At 32.6% G+C, this 16,301-nt stretch overlaps 1 protein-coding gene across 6 annotated transcripts; it reads left to right on the top strand.

Moving 5' to 3' along the window:
- The first annotated feature begins 1,922 nt into the window (after window positions 1–1,922).
- Window positions 1,923–11,818, top strand: LOC117918850 (mediator of RNA polymerase II transcription subunit 19a). Of its 6 annotated transcripts, XM_034835785.1 has the most exons (8): window positions 1,925–2,053; window positions 3,181–3,246; window positions 6,802–7,091; window positions 7,323–7,544; window positions 7,908–7,967; window positions 8,168–8,312; window positions 11,207–11,274; window positions 11,371–11,818. In XM_034835785.1, the coding sequence occupies exons 2-6, from the start codon at window positions 3,216–3,218 to the stop codon at window positions 8,216–8,218; spliced, it is 654 nt and encodes a 217-aa protein (XP_034691676.1). In that variant the 5' UTR covers window positions 1,925–2,053; window positions 3,181–3,215; the 3' UTR covers window positions 8,219–8,312; window positions 11,207–11,274; window positions 11,371–11,818. The 6 variants fall into 6 exon arrangements, with proteins under 6 accessions (XP_034691681.1, XP_034691679.1, XP_034691677.1 ...); XM_034835790.1 differs by having other exon boundaries at window positions 1,923–2,053; window positions 6,802–7,010; window positions 11,207–11,801; XM_034835789.1 differs by lacking the exon at window positions 8,168–8,312 and having other exon boundaries at window positions 1,924–2,053.
- The last annotated feature ends 4,483 nt before the right edge of the window (window positions 11,819–16,301 follow it).

The raw sequence follows: 16,301 nt of genomic DNA, 5'->3' as shown, positions 1-16,301 counted from the left end.
ATTAAATTCAGGATTTGCCTTCATAAAATAGATAAAAATTGAATTTGAGATAGTGAAATAAATCTTATTCCCTAGTTTGAGTTATTATAGTGTTTTGAATTATAAATATGGTAAACGACCAAAAAAAAAAAGGGGGATGATAATGGGTAACTAAGTTCAAATGAATCTAACCTAGGATTAGCTTGTTACATTTTTAATATGACTAAAAAAAATCAAACAGAGTTCTTTTTAGTTCTCTTCACCCTTTATTTATTTATTTAATTTTTCTATTCCTAAATATTATAAAATTCCATCATTGAGTGAATTTATGGAAAGTTGCAATCCTCACTTAGGAATGTCCCAACACCGCCTGTTTATTAAAAATAATTCTCATCCCTGTCCCGTTTTAAAAATTAAACGGGGCAGGTATGGGAGTTTAGTTTTTTTTTTTAAATACTTTTAAATTATTTAATTACATTAAAATAGATATATTTTATAAATAATAAAATTATTATATTTTTTATAACTTATTTTATTAAATTTTTTTTTATTATCTATATATCGAAAATAGTAAAATAAAATTTAAAATAAAATTAATTTAAAATTTTAATTTTAATTTTAAAATTAATTTTATATGTAATCAAGTCGGGTCAGGGCGGGTACCCAAAAAAACCCATCCCATTGCTATCCCTATCCTCACCATGTAATAGCACACCTACACGTCTTCATTAACATTGTTTTTTTTATCAAAAAACTTATATCTAACTTTTGAGACTATGTTATTTGGACACAATATTTTGTGAAATGGTTCATGCATGTTTATTGTCAGGGGCAACAAGATCAAGTTGATAGGGATTGCTCCCTTGTCATCTGATCATCAACTTCTTTAACCTTCCGACATTGGGCAAACATTAGCCACCATACATGGTTTTATGACTTTGTGGAAACCTGCGTTTTTAGTAAACAACCTTTTGCCTTTGATCACTGCGACCTTCTTTTTAAGTAGACACTTTTTTTTTTTTTTTTAAGTTACGAGGCTATTTTGCCAAGTTTTTTAAAAAGAACTGTCTCGTACCCATAGATATTCTCTACGATTTAGCTTAAGATTCAACTTAGATGGACCCAACTCAAGTTCAAGTATTTCTAAACTCTACCTTTATCTCTATTTTTGTCCCCAAAATTCATAATATGATTAATTTTAATTATTTTATGTTCAAATTTTAATTATAACATTTCAGTTTCCATAACCACCATATTTTAAACTAGGGTTTTACCATTTTTATTCCATGAGCAATATATTTTATGCCATATTGATAAATGAATAATTTATTTAAAATTTTTAGTTGTACCAATGTATAAAATCATACAACTACCTTGCAATTAAACTATCAAATAAAGAAAAGTTTATTAACTATATTTGTGAGAATAAACTTATTACAAAAACTTTGTGCTTAGTCCATTAGGTGTATAACTTAAGAAGAAACCCTGATTAACCCATCGATGATAAGTGAAGAAGAAAAAACGGAGATGATGTTAACTCATCATGCACTTTATGTTCTAAGGACGTATGCGATGAAATGAACATGACAAGAAGTCGAGATTCTGTGAGAGTAAGATAACTCTAAAAATTGATTCCCTTTGAATTACAATTTGTAATATACCTATTTTGCTTACCATCTAAAATTTAATTCTACGATCTACACTTTTCCAAACTTCAAAACTCCACGAAAGTTTTGTTTAACTCGCTAAAAAGAATAAACGGAGGAGGAGACTTCAATTTTGGAGGGTTAAAGGTGAATACTAACACTTGTAATCCGGGACATTTGTGAGAATAATATAAGTTTGGAGCCTCTTATAATAAATTAACAAAGTTTATAAAGATAGTAGAGAAAGAGATCGAAGCGATCTCTCTCATTTGCTTGTAAAGGAATGAAAAAACCCTAACGCTGAGATAGAGAGAGAGAGCGAGGAGCGAGGAGCGAGAGAGAGGGTGAGCGAGCGAGGAAAACGAAGACGAAGAAGAAGAAATAAGAAGAAGCTCTCAGCTGATCCGAAGCTCACCTTATCCGATACCGTACGTAATTCTTCTCTTTTATTTATTTTTCCTTTTTTTTTTTCCATTGTTTGGTTCTTGAGAAAATGAAGGAAAAAAGAACTACTTTGTTGGTTTTATTTCTTAGTGGAGAATTCTTGTGTTCTTTTTTTTTTTTTTTCAATTTTGATTGTGCGCTGGTTGGTTCGGTCGCTGAGAAAATTGGAGAGAGGCCAAATATGAAGTGAATCTTTCTTTGCTCTTCGTACATTTCCTCTGCTTCCAAAGGTCGTGATTGTGTTCGGTTTGATTGCTGAGAAGTTTTTGGGGAGGGAGAGAAAGACCAAGGCATTTGCAGTTGATACTTTGGACTTCTTTGACTCTCCTTATTTTTCTCAGCAGTCAAACAGACAGTATTTTTCGGCTTGGTTGCTTGAAATGGCCTGAAAAGAACAGGAAGATTAGGGCATGCACAAATCAATTCTGAGTTCTTGTTAATTTTTATGCAGAAACCACACTATCTTAGTTTAGATAATGGTATGGAGGATGGACTTGATCAGGGAATCTCTAGCAGCAATTCTTTATCAATAAATGATTAAATTAATATATGCACTGTGGTTAGTGATTTGTCCATGTAAATGTTTCATTATATAGATTAGGTAGGCAATGAAGTAACCTGGATGATGCATGTTATCCAAACATACTAATAGTGAATACCTTGGGAGTTTCTTCATATATTATTGATATGCTGTATGTATATATACAAGATGTTGTTACTCAGGCCAGTGTAGAGTAAGATGATATGAAATGATGAATGTGCTTACAAAATTACTTAATAAGAGAGAAATCCCTGGTGTCAATATCTTGGAGATGGTTTCCATTCCCAAAAAATAGGAAAAAAGGAAAAATTGAGTGCCCTAGTTGTATAGTTTAGTAGCATTTATGGCCAGCTCTTTCTTTGCTTGATAGGCTAAGAAGTTTTTTCTATAGGTCTTATACGGACAACCTTTTTGTTTTACCTTAGCCTTATAAGGATATTTTATTGGTTTAGCTTTGAATTTGCTATATCATTTAGCATTTGATGCCAATTTATTCTCTTTTATTGCTTATCAAAATAAAAATAAAAATTTAGCATTTGATAACTTATTTTTGGGTTTATATAATTTCAGGTGATAATGATTCTCCCTCTTACAAGACATTGATTATGGATCCTGAAGGTGCAAAATTTGGAAGAGGTAATATGCGTATAATTGTATATGTCGGTTAACTTAATTCCCAACTTTTAAGTTACTTATGATAATTGTTGTGATATTGATAATACACATTCTTATGGTTGAGTATTCTACTTTTTAAAACTATAAACTCTCTAGTACAAAAACTATAAACTCTCAAGTACACATATGGACATATGGTACTTGATAATGAAAAATTTTGAGGGCCCACCAAAGGTTTGTTTCTTATAGACTTTTTAATTTATGCATTTCTAATTTTTCATTAAAACTCGTTAAAGATTTAGGAAATAAATTTTCTACTAATCGTGCTTTTAATACCGACTAGGATGATCCTTGACTTGCCTCCTTGAATTATTTAATTATGCAAAACCCTTTTTTTTTGGGGTTAACTGAGGAACCTTCCATGGTTGAACTCTTTGGACTTTCCATGGGAACCCAAACCTTGAAGTGCTGATCATGCCCATCAAAACTAGCACAAGGTAATCCAAGGCATTCAACCAATGCTAGGAATCAAAATCAGGATCGTGTACCTTTACCACACATCCTGGCATCTGTCCTAACTAATCGGGCACTTGGATGGGTAACTATAAAAAAAAACGATTTGCATTGTCATCCTTAGCATATTAACTAAGTCATATGGTCCTGCATTAAATCAAAGGGTGTAACAATGTAAAATAAGTTGTTTTCCTTCTTTGTCGAGGTGGACTTTATGGTTAAACTGCTTGCCGAGTAAAATGTTACATGCATTATTGGGGCCATGTCACTCTAAGCTTCATCATCATAGTTACCTACTAAGGTGCTTCATTAATAGGCCATATGTGGTAACCGATTCATTACTACTAAGGAAAGGAGGTAATTTATACTTGTATACATGCACATGCTTCTCGTTGAGCATCTTAAACACTCCAATGGCTTTATTGGAAATAATATTTTCACTTTTTGCTCCATCCAAAATTAGATTGTATCATGGTTCGAAAGCTCGGTTGAGACCGATATGACTTGGTTGAGTTGTATCCTCAATCATGGCATGTGTCAGACTGATATGTGAGTTCTATATTTGTTGACTCACGAATAGACTCAATTGAATTGAAGATAAAATAGCAATTTTGAAGCGAACCTCATAGCAAGGAGACAACTCCAAGATTGTGCCAGTATCGATCTATTCGGGTGATGAATGATGGAAAAAATGGTAATGCTGGAGCGGAAACGGTGGAGAAGAGGAGAAGATCAAAACCTACAAAAATGAAGAACTATGTATGGAGAGTTCAAACTTTGTACATCTTCATTCCTACATTTGCATCTTCATAGGGTTGTTTTTTCTTTATTTTAGAGCCTTAAAAAATGGTTATTGTGTAGAGAAACAAGGAGTTCTTGATTTAGAGGTGAAATGTGTATTGTGCAAAGAAGGGGAATAGGTGTTTGACAGGGTATATGGGCATTGTGTTATGGGTATTTGATAGGATTAAGAATTTGGAGTTTGAATCATGGGCATTTGTCTTTCGGTAGATAATGGGTATTTGGTGGGCATTTGTATTTAAATGGATGATGAAAATTTGACGAAAATTAGGATTATAGCAAATGAATAATGGATATTTGGGTTTTGCATCAAATAAATAGGAAATGATATTAATATAAAAATTAAATTAATGAATATATTTGATAGGAAAAATTATGTTTATTTTTTTAAAGATGATTCATGGTTGTATTTTTTTAATAATTGAATATATTTTTTCGAAATTCAAAATATATTTAATTTAAAAAAATTTGTTATAAAAAAATTACTTTTTATTATTTTCATCTTCAATAAGAAACATTTACTATTAAGTGATCAAATTAAAAACTTTTAAATTTTTAATATTGTTGTAAATCAATGTGAAGGTGTGTTGTTATCACAATTTGAATAATTTTATATATAATGAAAATTTATTTTATTAATTTTTTTAGTCTATCTAGTTGTATTCATTTTTTAAATGGTTTTTGCAATCTTTTTAAATTTTTTAGTTTTTTTAAACTAGAATCTTTTGTGTATCGCCCGATATTGATCCAAGATGTTGAGATCGGTGTGCTTCAGGACCCCCCGAATCAATGATCAATATTGTGACTTTGAACCATGGATTGTATGCCTCATTGGTACGATTTGCATGCAGGAAAAAAATGTGTCAATAGGGCCAATTCTCCATCAACTGGATTTGGTGTTCTAAAAATATCCCTGATTACCAAGCTCTTTTCATTGGCTTGTGTGGCATCGGTTTTATCCTTTCAATTGCCATATCATTAAACACCTCATTTTCCTATCTTATTTTCTTTTTCCTCACACCTAAAGGGTGAACTCTTCTTTGCGAATATGAATAGAATGCAATCTATGTTATATGGAAACTTGAAAGTATGTGGGGTGGGGGGTCTTGGGGGGTGGTGGTTGAGGGTTGGTGGTGACACCTTATTTCTTTTCTCTTTTTATGTGGTTCTTGACATTGTATAATTCCGGGGTGCTTGGGTTGCTTCCTTTTTGTTAGGTGTTCATTAATAATTTTTCTTATTCATGCATAAGAGAAAAGAAAAAGAAAAAGAAATGGGATTCCCTTCCATCTTGAGATTTTATAAAGAAAATCAAATTCTTAAAAGGTCACTCCCTACCTAAAGGTTTTTTCCTGTGATATGACTCTTGGTCCCTTCTCCAATAATATATGCAACAGCAATCTCCTAATAAAAACAACAAGAGTATCCAATTTCTTCTGGCCTCTGGCCCTTTTGTATATCAGATTTTTACCTTTTAAAAAAGGATAATGATTATAGTTAGGTGTATTGGTTGATGTGTTAATTATAAAATAATTGATACCTGTAATCCAATTCTAACAGTCACTAATATAGAGTGACACTAGAAATATCAGTCCAATGCTTTGAGTTCAGTAGGTGCTGACATGTGTGTGTCAATCATGTTGCAGATTGATACAATATTCACTACTTATTTTGCCATTTTTTAAATAGATTGTGCAAAACCAACAAGGTCTTGGAATTTTTTTAAGATCTAAAATGTGTCAGTTCCTCTTTCTTCTATTGCGTATATAATCAATCCATCGGAGCTTGCCACAATCAATCAACTATTGTTGGTTTAAGAAACTTAGCCTTAGCAAAATCTAGAACATTCATGAAGTGCTGTTTCTTGATTTTGTGAAGGAGTTGAGACATTGTTCTGTCTGAAGATTGAATCTTTGTATGTTTTCTAGGTTTTTTTTCACTTGCTATATGTTTTATTGAGTGAAATCTTAGCTGTTGTGTGAGGCACACAATTACATATACATGTGTGTGTGTGTGTATATATATTTATGTATGTATATATAATGTTAAAATGTAGAATCAATAGTAAAGTTTCTTTAAGCACCTTGAATGAGTGCATTCAGCTTACAATTGGAAGAGAACAGAACCAAACCATTAACAGCTGCTGCTTAAGTATATATGTTGCAACTTAGTTGCTTTGTTCATGTTGTTATCTTCTGTTCACCACTTGATTTAGCTTTATAACCATGTGTTTGGCTGAAGTATCCTTGTTTGAACCTTTAGGGCCAAGAGAACTAACTGGTGCAGTAGATCTCATAAATCATTACAAGTTGGTGGCTCACCATGAGTTTTTCTGCAAGAGGTCACTTCCTTTGTCAATTTCCGACACACACTATCTTCACAATGTGGTGGGGGACACAGAGATCAGAAAAGGAGATGGAATGCAACTGGATCAACTTATTCAGAACACCTCCTATTCCAGAGATACGAATGTGCGTATACAACCTTTTGACCTAGATGTTCTCAGGGAGGCATTCCAACTAAGGGAAACTGCTCCAATTGATCTGCCTCCTGTAAGAAATCTACCGCCTTGATGTTTATTTCTTTGTTTTGTTTTGATTCAATTGCTTCTTTGGTTTTGTTTTGATTCAGTTGCACATGCTAGTTTGTTAGTCTGTCTTGTATCTCTGGTTCCTAAATTAATATCGCCCTGCAATATATTTCCTCCACTTTTTGCTATATGCTTCAAAATGTTTCTGCCAGCCATGGGTGAAGTGCTAGTCCATTTGTTTGGTGTTGTTCAGGCAGAGAAGGGGATTCCAACAATTGCTGGAAAATCAAAAAGTGAATCAAAAGACAAGGAGAGGAAGCATAAAAAGCACAAGGATAGAGACAAAGACAAGGATAAAGAGCATAAGAAGCACAAGCACCGCCATAATCGAAGTAAAGAGAAGGACAAGGAGAAGAAGGATAGAAGTGGGCAGCATGATTCTGCTGCTGATCACTCAAAGAAACACCATGAGAAGGTTTGTAGATTGTTAACCTCTTGCAGATGCTTTGCCTTGCTTCCCTGTCTCATTTGCTTTAAGAACACAAAATTTTTTATGATCCTGATTTAGTCCATACATTAATAGCTTTCTACTTCGGGTTTGGAGAGTCCAAAAAGTCAACTCCTAGGATATTAAAAGAATTACATTATTCCTTTTTTTTATAAATTCCAAAGAAGAGTTTTCACTTTGGACCGCTGAAATTAAGTAGTTAGTGGTGGAAGGATAAACTGATGCCCTCCTTGATGTGGATCCAATTTGAGGTTTTTCTGGAATTTAAGTTAAGTTTTCCACCTGATTCTTGGATTTGAATGCCTTTTCTTTTCCATATGATGACTTCAGAAAAGGAAGCATGATGGGGAGGAAGATGTTAATGACATTCAGAGACACAAGAAAAATAAGGTAATTGGGACAATCAGATTCTTGTTTGGATGATTTTATTCTCTCTTCAGATCTAGCAGTCATCTTGTTATGTGGCTTTTTTTTTTTTTTTGATCTGATCTTGTCATGTGGGTTTCCTGTGCACATTCCCACTGTTTTGCCATCTGGCCTTCAGTATCTTCCTCAATTAAGCTCTCCGCTTTTCCACTAAATCATTGCAGCATAAGAGCTCAAAAATTGACGAACTGGGTGCAATAAAGGTAGCTGGCTGAAAAGCTGGCATGTATTCTAGTTTATTCATTGTCTTCAGATGGTTTTCATTGAGAATTTGGTGGAATCTCGCTTACTGTTGCCAAATTGCTTGAGGTACACATTCTGTTTTAGACCTGTCTTTTATTCTTTTGTTGAGCTGGTTGTGCAACTGTATCACATAGGAAGGCACTCTAGGGACTGGGGCTTGTCAGAGGCCTTGAAATTGTGTTTCTTTTTTATATTTCATCAACTGCGGACATGAAACTTAAAAATATTAGTAATCAGCTTGTTCTTAGTAGCATTTCTGTATCAAATATTTCACTCAAGAAATTAGACAGGCAACCATTAGTCTGTGCCCTGTAGTGATTTAAGTGGCATTATAAAGTTCAATCATTTGTCCTTTCTTCTGCATTTTGGCGTTTCTTGTATACTCCATGTGTACTTAGTGTGCCTTTTCTTGTGCTTTTAATATATTTGCTTTTACCTATGAAAAATAAAAAAAGAAGTTCAATCATGTCTGAGTATCCATGCACTATAGGAGATCGCCGGTGAGCAAGTAAAGTTTGCAAGTTTTAACTTTTAGCATTTGAAATAGTTTTTAGTGCTTTGCTTATGGCAAGGAATGCCAAGTGATCTGCCTTTTAAGTCCTGTACACATAATAATCCAGTTTTTGAAACCTACTTTAGAATTGGATGATCTATGTAGTTGAATTATCTGAAGCGATGGTTCTAGTTTAGAAAGCTACAAAAGCAAGCAATTGATTTCGATATTTTGGTAGAAATTATCTAGAGTGTTCTATCCATTTCATAAAAGAGTGATTTGATTTAAGATGGATCATTGGCAAGGCAAGAATGCTATGTTAAAAATGCATGTGATTTTGAGGAGTGGGACATAGCGTGTATTGTCTAAGACAATGATAAGAAATGTGGGCAGAGTCCAGGTGAAAATGATTACGGCTGTGATTTAACAAAAGGTGTGACCCAGAATAGCGTAGAGCAGGATGCCATAAAATGATATACATAAAATAAATGTGTTTATAAGAACTTGGAAATAGTGCAGACTGGTTGAAAACAATAATGAGGCTTGGAGAATGTGGCAAAGGTTGTCAGAAAGCACATCATGGTCTATGATTTGACAAAAATTGTGGCCATATATGGTGCAGAGCAGGATGGCATAACATGATTAATTGGATATGATCCCAAGAAATTGCAATGTGACATCCTGCCTCATGTTCCTTCTTAGTATGGCAACATATACTGACCTTAAATAAGCACGATTGTCTTGCTTTCTGATCATATCCTTTCCCTTCTAATATAGAGTCTATGAAGCTTTACCTTTTGCCTTATCATGTTAGATATGATCCCAAGAAATTGCAACACGACACTCCACCTCTCCACCTCTTGCTCCTTCCCAGTATGGAAACATACACTGACCCTGAGTAAGCACCATTGTCTTGCTTTTCTAATCATATCCTATCCCTGCTAATCTAGAGACTACACAGCTTTACCTTTTGCCTTATCATGTTGGTCTGGAACCATACTTCTATGCTGCCTGATAAACATTTGGAGACTGGTGACAAGAAGGTTGTTCCTGAACCAGATTCCTTTCCAAGTACCTGTAGGTCTGATCCAACTGAATATTTTACTCAATAACTTTTTTCCAGGTCTGATCTAACTGAATTTCTTACTAACTTAATGATAATGTAATGCTGTGTTTTATGAGTACATTCTCAAGAGTCTCAGTATTGTGTGCTCTCCTTGTCTATCTTTAGCGGTATAGTTTGGATTGACAATGGAATGCCTCAAAAGAGCCCCCTGTCCCCCCACCAAGTCGCCAACAATCAAAAGAAAAAAGGCCCCAAAAAGGAACAAGCCTAGGTCCACATGCAGTTCCTTCTTGGCACATGTGCTGGGACTAGGTATAGATGATAATTTGTTGTTGAGGGTTGATGAGAACTCTTGCATTTAGTTGCTTGTGATGACAGGAGATCAAAATATCTATATTCAAGGGAGGGCGGAATTAGGTTGTCTTTGAAATAAAATCAAAAGCCTCCTCGTAGAAACCATTTTGAATGATTGTGGAAGGAAACCAGGCTGCAAGTTTGTAAGCTAATCTTTGGCATGCTGTGGGGGGTCAGTCTCTGGTCTTTGTATGCTCTTAATTGGATTATTTTTAGGATTTTGTGAGAGGGCTGAGAAAAAGTTGTTCTGGGCTCAGATTTGTTATTCACCATTTTTTATTTCTCTTAATCCTCCTTTTCCACTGGGTCAAAGACAAACTGGAAGCACTCAAGAAGGGAGCCTGGATGTTGAGAAGTAAAATAGCCATTCCATAATGACAGTTTACCTCTATGTTTAGAGGTTTATGACATAGACATGCAACTATTTGTATACCTTCAAACTTGTGCAAGGTTTTATTTTAGGTCATGTTTTGGGATATCAAGAGCATGAGCTTGGTTACAATTGTAGCATACTCATTTGCTTCACCTGCATCACATATTGTCTGGAAACTTATTCTGTAATTTTATGAAGATTGAAAATTTGAACTCTTGATGCTGTGTACACTGCTGACCAAGCTGGTTCCCCCTTTTTGTGCACTTGTCTGTGTATTAACTGTTGCAACATTTAAATGCATTAAATATGAAAAAGAAATAAAATTAAGAACTTAGGGTAGGGAAGATTAATGCTACTGGAATTGGGACAGTTATCTTGATTGTGAGAAATGCTCATATTGATATTTGAAAACCCCAATCCCCATAGAGAAAAACCCAAATAAAATAAAAATAAAATCCCAGGCTAAATAAGGGCCAAAATCTCCCCATAGATGTGCATATTGGTTTGGTGCCTTGGTACTTATTTTTATTTTTATTTTATTTTTGCTTGTTCAGCATATATTACCATTTGATGATGCTGAACTTATATCGGAAGTTTTCATAAATATTATTGTGGTCATTATCAGTTGTCTGGATACTTGTATTAGTAACATCCTTTTTTTGTTCTCTGTGCAGAATAGTGTCTGAAGTAAAGGTTGTTGAAAAGGTGAATTCACCTGTTGAAGAATATTTGGATGCTTGAGGTACAAATTGCTGAAAATGAACTTCTTTGTATCATAACAAGGCTCTGATATAATTTGCAGTAACATACAGAACTCTGATCTATTTCTTTTTCTCAGTTATTGTGGCGCATTGGATATCTCAGCACTTACCCATAATTGTAATCCTTTCATTTTAGAAGTCCACAGCTAAGTTTATAATCAGTCTGAATTAGAGTCTGCAGCTATGATTTGTAGGAGAAATATGTTAGGAAAGGGGGTGTGTCTATATTGGTTTTCTTTTTGGTTTGATCGTACTAAAAACTAACTTTGTCTTATCATCCAAAAAGGGAAGCTAGTCTGTAAGGGTTAGGTTATGTGTATCTGCACAAGAACCCCCCCAATTAATTATGGTGAGATATTCTTTGTAAATATAAAACAAAAGCCATGATTGGGTCGATGTTGAGGGTATCATTACACCCTTGCTGGTAAATTCTATTAGGAGATAAAGCAAAATATTAATTTGACCGTTGGTTGCCCACGATGGGTACCCTTTTTTTTCTCTTTTTAAAGTTCCTGTTTAAGCTTTTGCTTTTACTTGTGATTGGCAATAATTTGGTGTTTATCTCTCTCTCTCTCTCTAATATTGCAAAATGTACAAATAGGATTACTATGCTGCAGATTGACAGTTCTTTAGCCAGTTGAGTCTTTACAGCTCAACTCGGGCTTTGTGTTTTATAAAGATGGAATTTGCTGCTCAAAAAAATTGAGGGCTTAAGCATGTAGCAAGTCATAGTGCAGTTAAGGCTTAAAAGGATTCCCTTTTAAGTCCTAAGTTTATGCTTCTTGGAAGCTTAGACGCTCGTCAAAGCATAAGTGCTCTTGTACTTTAACTCCCCAGAAGTTTTGACTTGTTCCTTCCTAGTGAATAATGGAAGGATCATGGGGGCATGAGTGAAGAAGTTAAGAATGCGATTTTCTGAAAAATAAGTTTAGTTGTATGAATTATGATCCTTTCCAAGTCGAAAGAAATGGTGTAAAGCAGATTGTCGGTATGGCAACATGCCTCTGCATGAATCCCAGATGCTATTTGCTACTTTTTCTTTTGTGTTCATATCCGCATGTTTTCTGCCAAAAGTGTGTAAAAAGCTAGAATCTTGATCAGCCCATAGGCAGTGCTGCAACTGGGTTGCCCATTAAAGGTTAGTCTGTATAGCAGTTGTCCCAAGTGATGGAACATAGTGATTAAAAGCTTGGAAGTGAAGTGAAGTTAGATACTGTCTATGGACAAAGTGGTGGTTGAGGGGTACTACCCAGTACCCCTTACAGTATTCAGTGGCAGTACGCTATAGACGAGGGATTCAGGTGAAGCCTGAATTTATGAGGGTGGGTCTGTGTGGAGCAACATTTTCAAAACCAGTTGGTAGAAATCAGTTTCTAAGAACAAAAGAGTTCTTCTGTTTGATAATTTATATATAAAAATTAGTTTTTTGATATATTTTTCTAAAATACAAAATTTTTTGACTTATTTTTTGGGTTTTCAATTATTTTTTAGGATGTTATGTAAAAAGTGCCTAAATTTTTAAAATTTTGTTCTTAAAAATCATTTTTTTTTTAAAAATAAGATCCTCAGGGAAAAAAAAAGAAAAAAAAAAAAAGAAAAAGTATTTTCGGTCCCTGAATTTGTTAACTGTGTGCTTAAAATAGAAAATTATTTGATGTGAGAGGTGGGTAGCGGAGGGAGGTGGGGGTTATTAATATGAGGTGGTTGGGTGCTGAAGATAGAGAAGAGGAGTAATAATGGTTGAGAATATACTTCTTTGTTTATTATTATGCTTTTGTTTTTCCACAAACTTACTCAAATTCATGGGATGATGATGGACTGGGCTTTACACAATTGTGGGGCAGGGCCATGGCATGCCATGAGTGAAAGCTATAAAGCTTAAACTTTTTAAACCCCTTCTTTTCATGGTGGGTTGGGTGGGGATGCTCGGATTTTTGGGGATAAAAAAGAAATTATTAAAATATGATACTTTGAAAACTAACTTTATACCTACATATTTTAATTTAATATAGAAGTGTGATATTATAATATTTATTTATAAAAAAACGCCGGGAGTGAGCCTAAGTTTTCAAAATTCACTTGTCCTTTTACATGCCCTCAATCTAAGGGATCATGATGGGGTGACGTCCAATGGTCCATTCGTGCTCTCAAATTTCTTTTTCTTTCCCAATTTTTTTTTATTTTTTTTATTTTGTTACCTTAGCCCCCTTGATTAGCGGATCAAGTGGATGAAAAAAAATTGTGGATATAATGTACTTGGGAGGCGTGGGATATTCACATTGACTGAAATGATGTGTTTTTTGAAGACAACAAAAATGTAGCTCTCAGTGTTTGTTAATAAAGCAACACATAAAAGACAAAAAAGAAGGGAAAGGATAGAAATGGGTAATTTAATTATGAGATAAACTTGTGATTTTAGGATAAAAATGCCTTAATAATAATAATAATAAAATTAATTTGGAGAAAAAGGTCGATAGTGGTGGGTGGGGGAAGTCATGGGTAGCAGAGTTGTACGTTGGACAGAGTGAAATAGGAGATGTGAACAGGTTAAGGTTGGTCAAGTTTGTAGGCACACAAAGTTTCATGTTTTCCATTCTTTTATCATTTCTACCGACAACAATATGAGGCGGTAGAGTTTCCTCAAAAGACTAATAATATTCCAACTTATTACATTTTTTATTTTACCAAAAATAAATTAAAAACTTATTAATAATTATTTTCGAAAACATTTTTGAGAACTGATTTTTTGGTTTGAGGTTATGTTTGGTTGTCAAAAAGTACAAAAAAAAAAAAAAAAAAAAAAAATACTAAGAAAAATGATTTTCTTCCGTTGTCCTATAAAATATTTTAAAGAAAATTAAATATAATTAAAATTAGTTAGAATTTTATGCATTTTAAAATTATTTTATTTTTATATTGATGAGTTAAAATAAATAAAATGAGTTTGAAGTAGCAAATAAAAATAATTTATCATCTTTAACTCTATTTTTTTATTTTCCTTCATTTTTTCTTTTCTTTTACTTTTTCTCTGTATTTTCTTTTCTTTACATTTTCCCTCAAATTTTCGAAGAACCAAACATAGCTTAAAGTCTGTTTGAAAATTTAAAATATTTTTAATCTATTTTTAATATTTTAAATATGTTTAAAAATAATTTTTATATTTAATATTTTATTTTAATTATTCTACATGTTTGTATAATTATTTCTTAAAATAGTCTTAAAAAAATAAATGAACATAATAAAAAATATTATTTTTAAACACCTTATTTTTTGTTATTAAAAATAAAAACAAAAAAAATAATTTTTTTATTATCAAATGTATTTTTTGTATTTTTTTATTCTAAAGAATAAAAAACTGTTCTCAAATATGTCCTTAAATTTTATTTGGATTTACAACATGTTTGATAATGATTATAAAAAATATTTTTAATCTTTTTAACATTTAAAATTTTTTATTATTCAAGTGTTAGAAATATTAAAAATATTTTTTAAAATTACTGTAAACACACTCTTACACTGGAACTCAAAAGTGATTCTATTAAAGACATTTTTAATTTAAAAAAATGAATTTATTGGTGCTAAGACTTCTATTAGAAACCTTTCTTTAGATGCAGATAAAAAAATAATTTTTAGTAACATATTATTAAATAAAAAGTAAAAAAATGTGATTTTAGAAAAAAAAAATTAGATTATGTTTGAAAGTCATTTTTGGAGAGTTATTTTTATAATAAAATTTAGATATTTGATTAAAATTATATTTAAAAATTTAAGGAGTCAGTTTAAATAATTTTTGTACCATTTAATAATAATCATTGTGTATTCAAAAAATTTTAAAATGATTTAAAAACTTTGCCGCTCATCTAAAGAAAATATTTCAACACATTCTTAAATCTAGGTAGAGGCTGTAAACTATTAAGTCTATGACATTGACTACCACCATCCAATTAGGGCACAAATCTGGTCACAGCTTCTTGTATTTTTATTAAAAAAAATACATAGTTTGTAATTTGAACGAGGAGGTAGGAACATGTGGGGTGGCCACGATATCAACCAAGAGACTTTCCAAAGTCTCAACCAATGGAAAATCCTTTGAAGGGTGTATGGTTGTAACATATAATATAAATAATTGATTAATAAACATGACCTGTATTTTATTTTTAGGTAACAAGTCTTCTTATTTTCCCCTTGCTTTTGACATATTTTATACTTTATCTTTTTAAATTCAAAACTCAATATTTTATCCCGTAAATTTATTGAAGATCAGTACTTTGCCCTCACAAACTTGTTAAAAATTCAATGAATTTGCTGAGTAAAGAAAAACAACTATGGTCAAAATTTACGAACGGTCACATTGAATCAGACTCTAAAATTAAAAATAAAAATCGATGGTTATTTTATTTTGAAAGCAATTGAGAAATTTCACACTAAATTTCTAATTCAAAAGTGGTTCAATTCAAGTTCAAATTTGTGTCCGAACTGTAAAATGTGAAAAAAAAAAATCATTTTTATAAAATTATGGAAAATTTGTAATTGAATGGTAAAATGTTGAACTTTTAACAAATTTAAAAAATAAAGTATTTGGTTTTAAATGTGAAAGGATAGAAGGGGAGCAAAATGTATTCAATGTTGGTATTATTTATTTATTTATATTTTAATTCAAGCATCTAAATTTCATAGTCTCCATACTATGTACCAAATGGGTACCCTATAATTTTGTAATGAATGATGGGAAGGGAGGTGGAGGATGATGGGCAGGGAACAAACCATCTGATGAAAGCTCAGACTCCCATGAAGCATGTAAAGGACAAAAACCAACAAGATTTGGAATCACATGACCATGGCTGCTTGTTTGTTCACCATGTGGGTTGAGTTGCTAACCCTATTTTCCCTATTTTTATTTTTATTTTTATATTACTAAATAACCCAAATAATATATATATGATGAGCTTGCATGCTTACATGCAGGAGACTTGGTTGATTTAAGAATGGTTTCTTTGTAGACCTTATG

This window comes from Vitis riparia, chromosome 7 (genome assembly GCF_004353265.1).
Source record: "Vitis riparia cultivar Riparia Gloire de Montpellier isolate 1030 chromosome 7, EGFV_Vit.rip_1.0, whole genome shotgun sequence".
Classification (NCBI taxonomy): Eukaryota; Viridiplantae; Streptophyta; class Magnoliopsida; order Vitales; family Vitaceae; genus Vitis; species Vitis riparia.
Note: the sequence above shows the minus strand (reverse complement) of the source record. Positions and strands in the feature narration are given on the sequence as shown.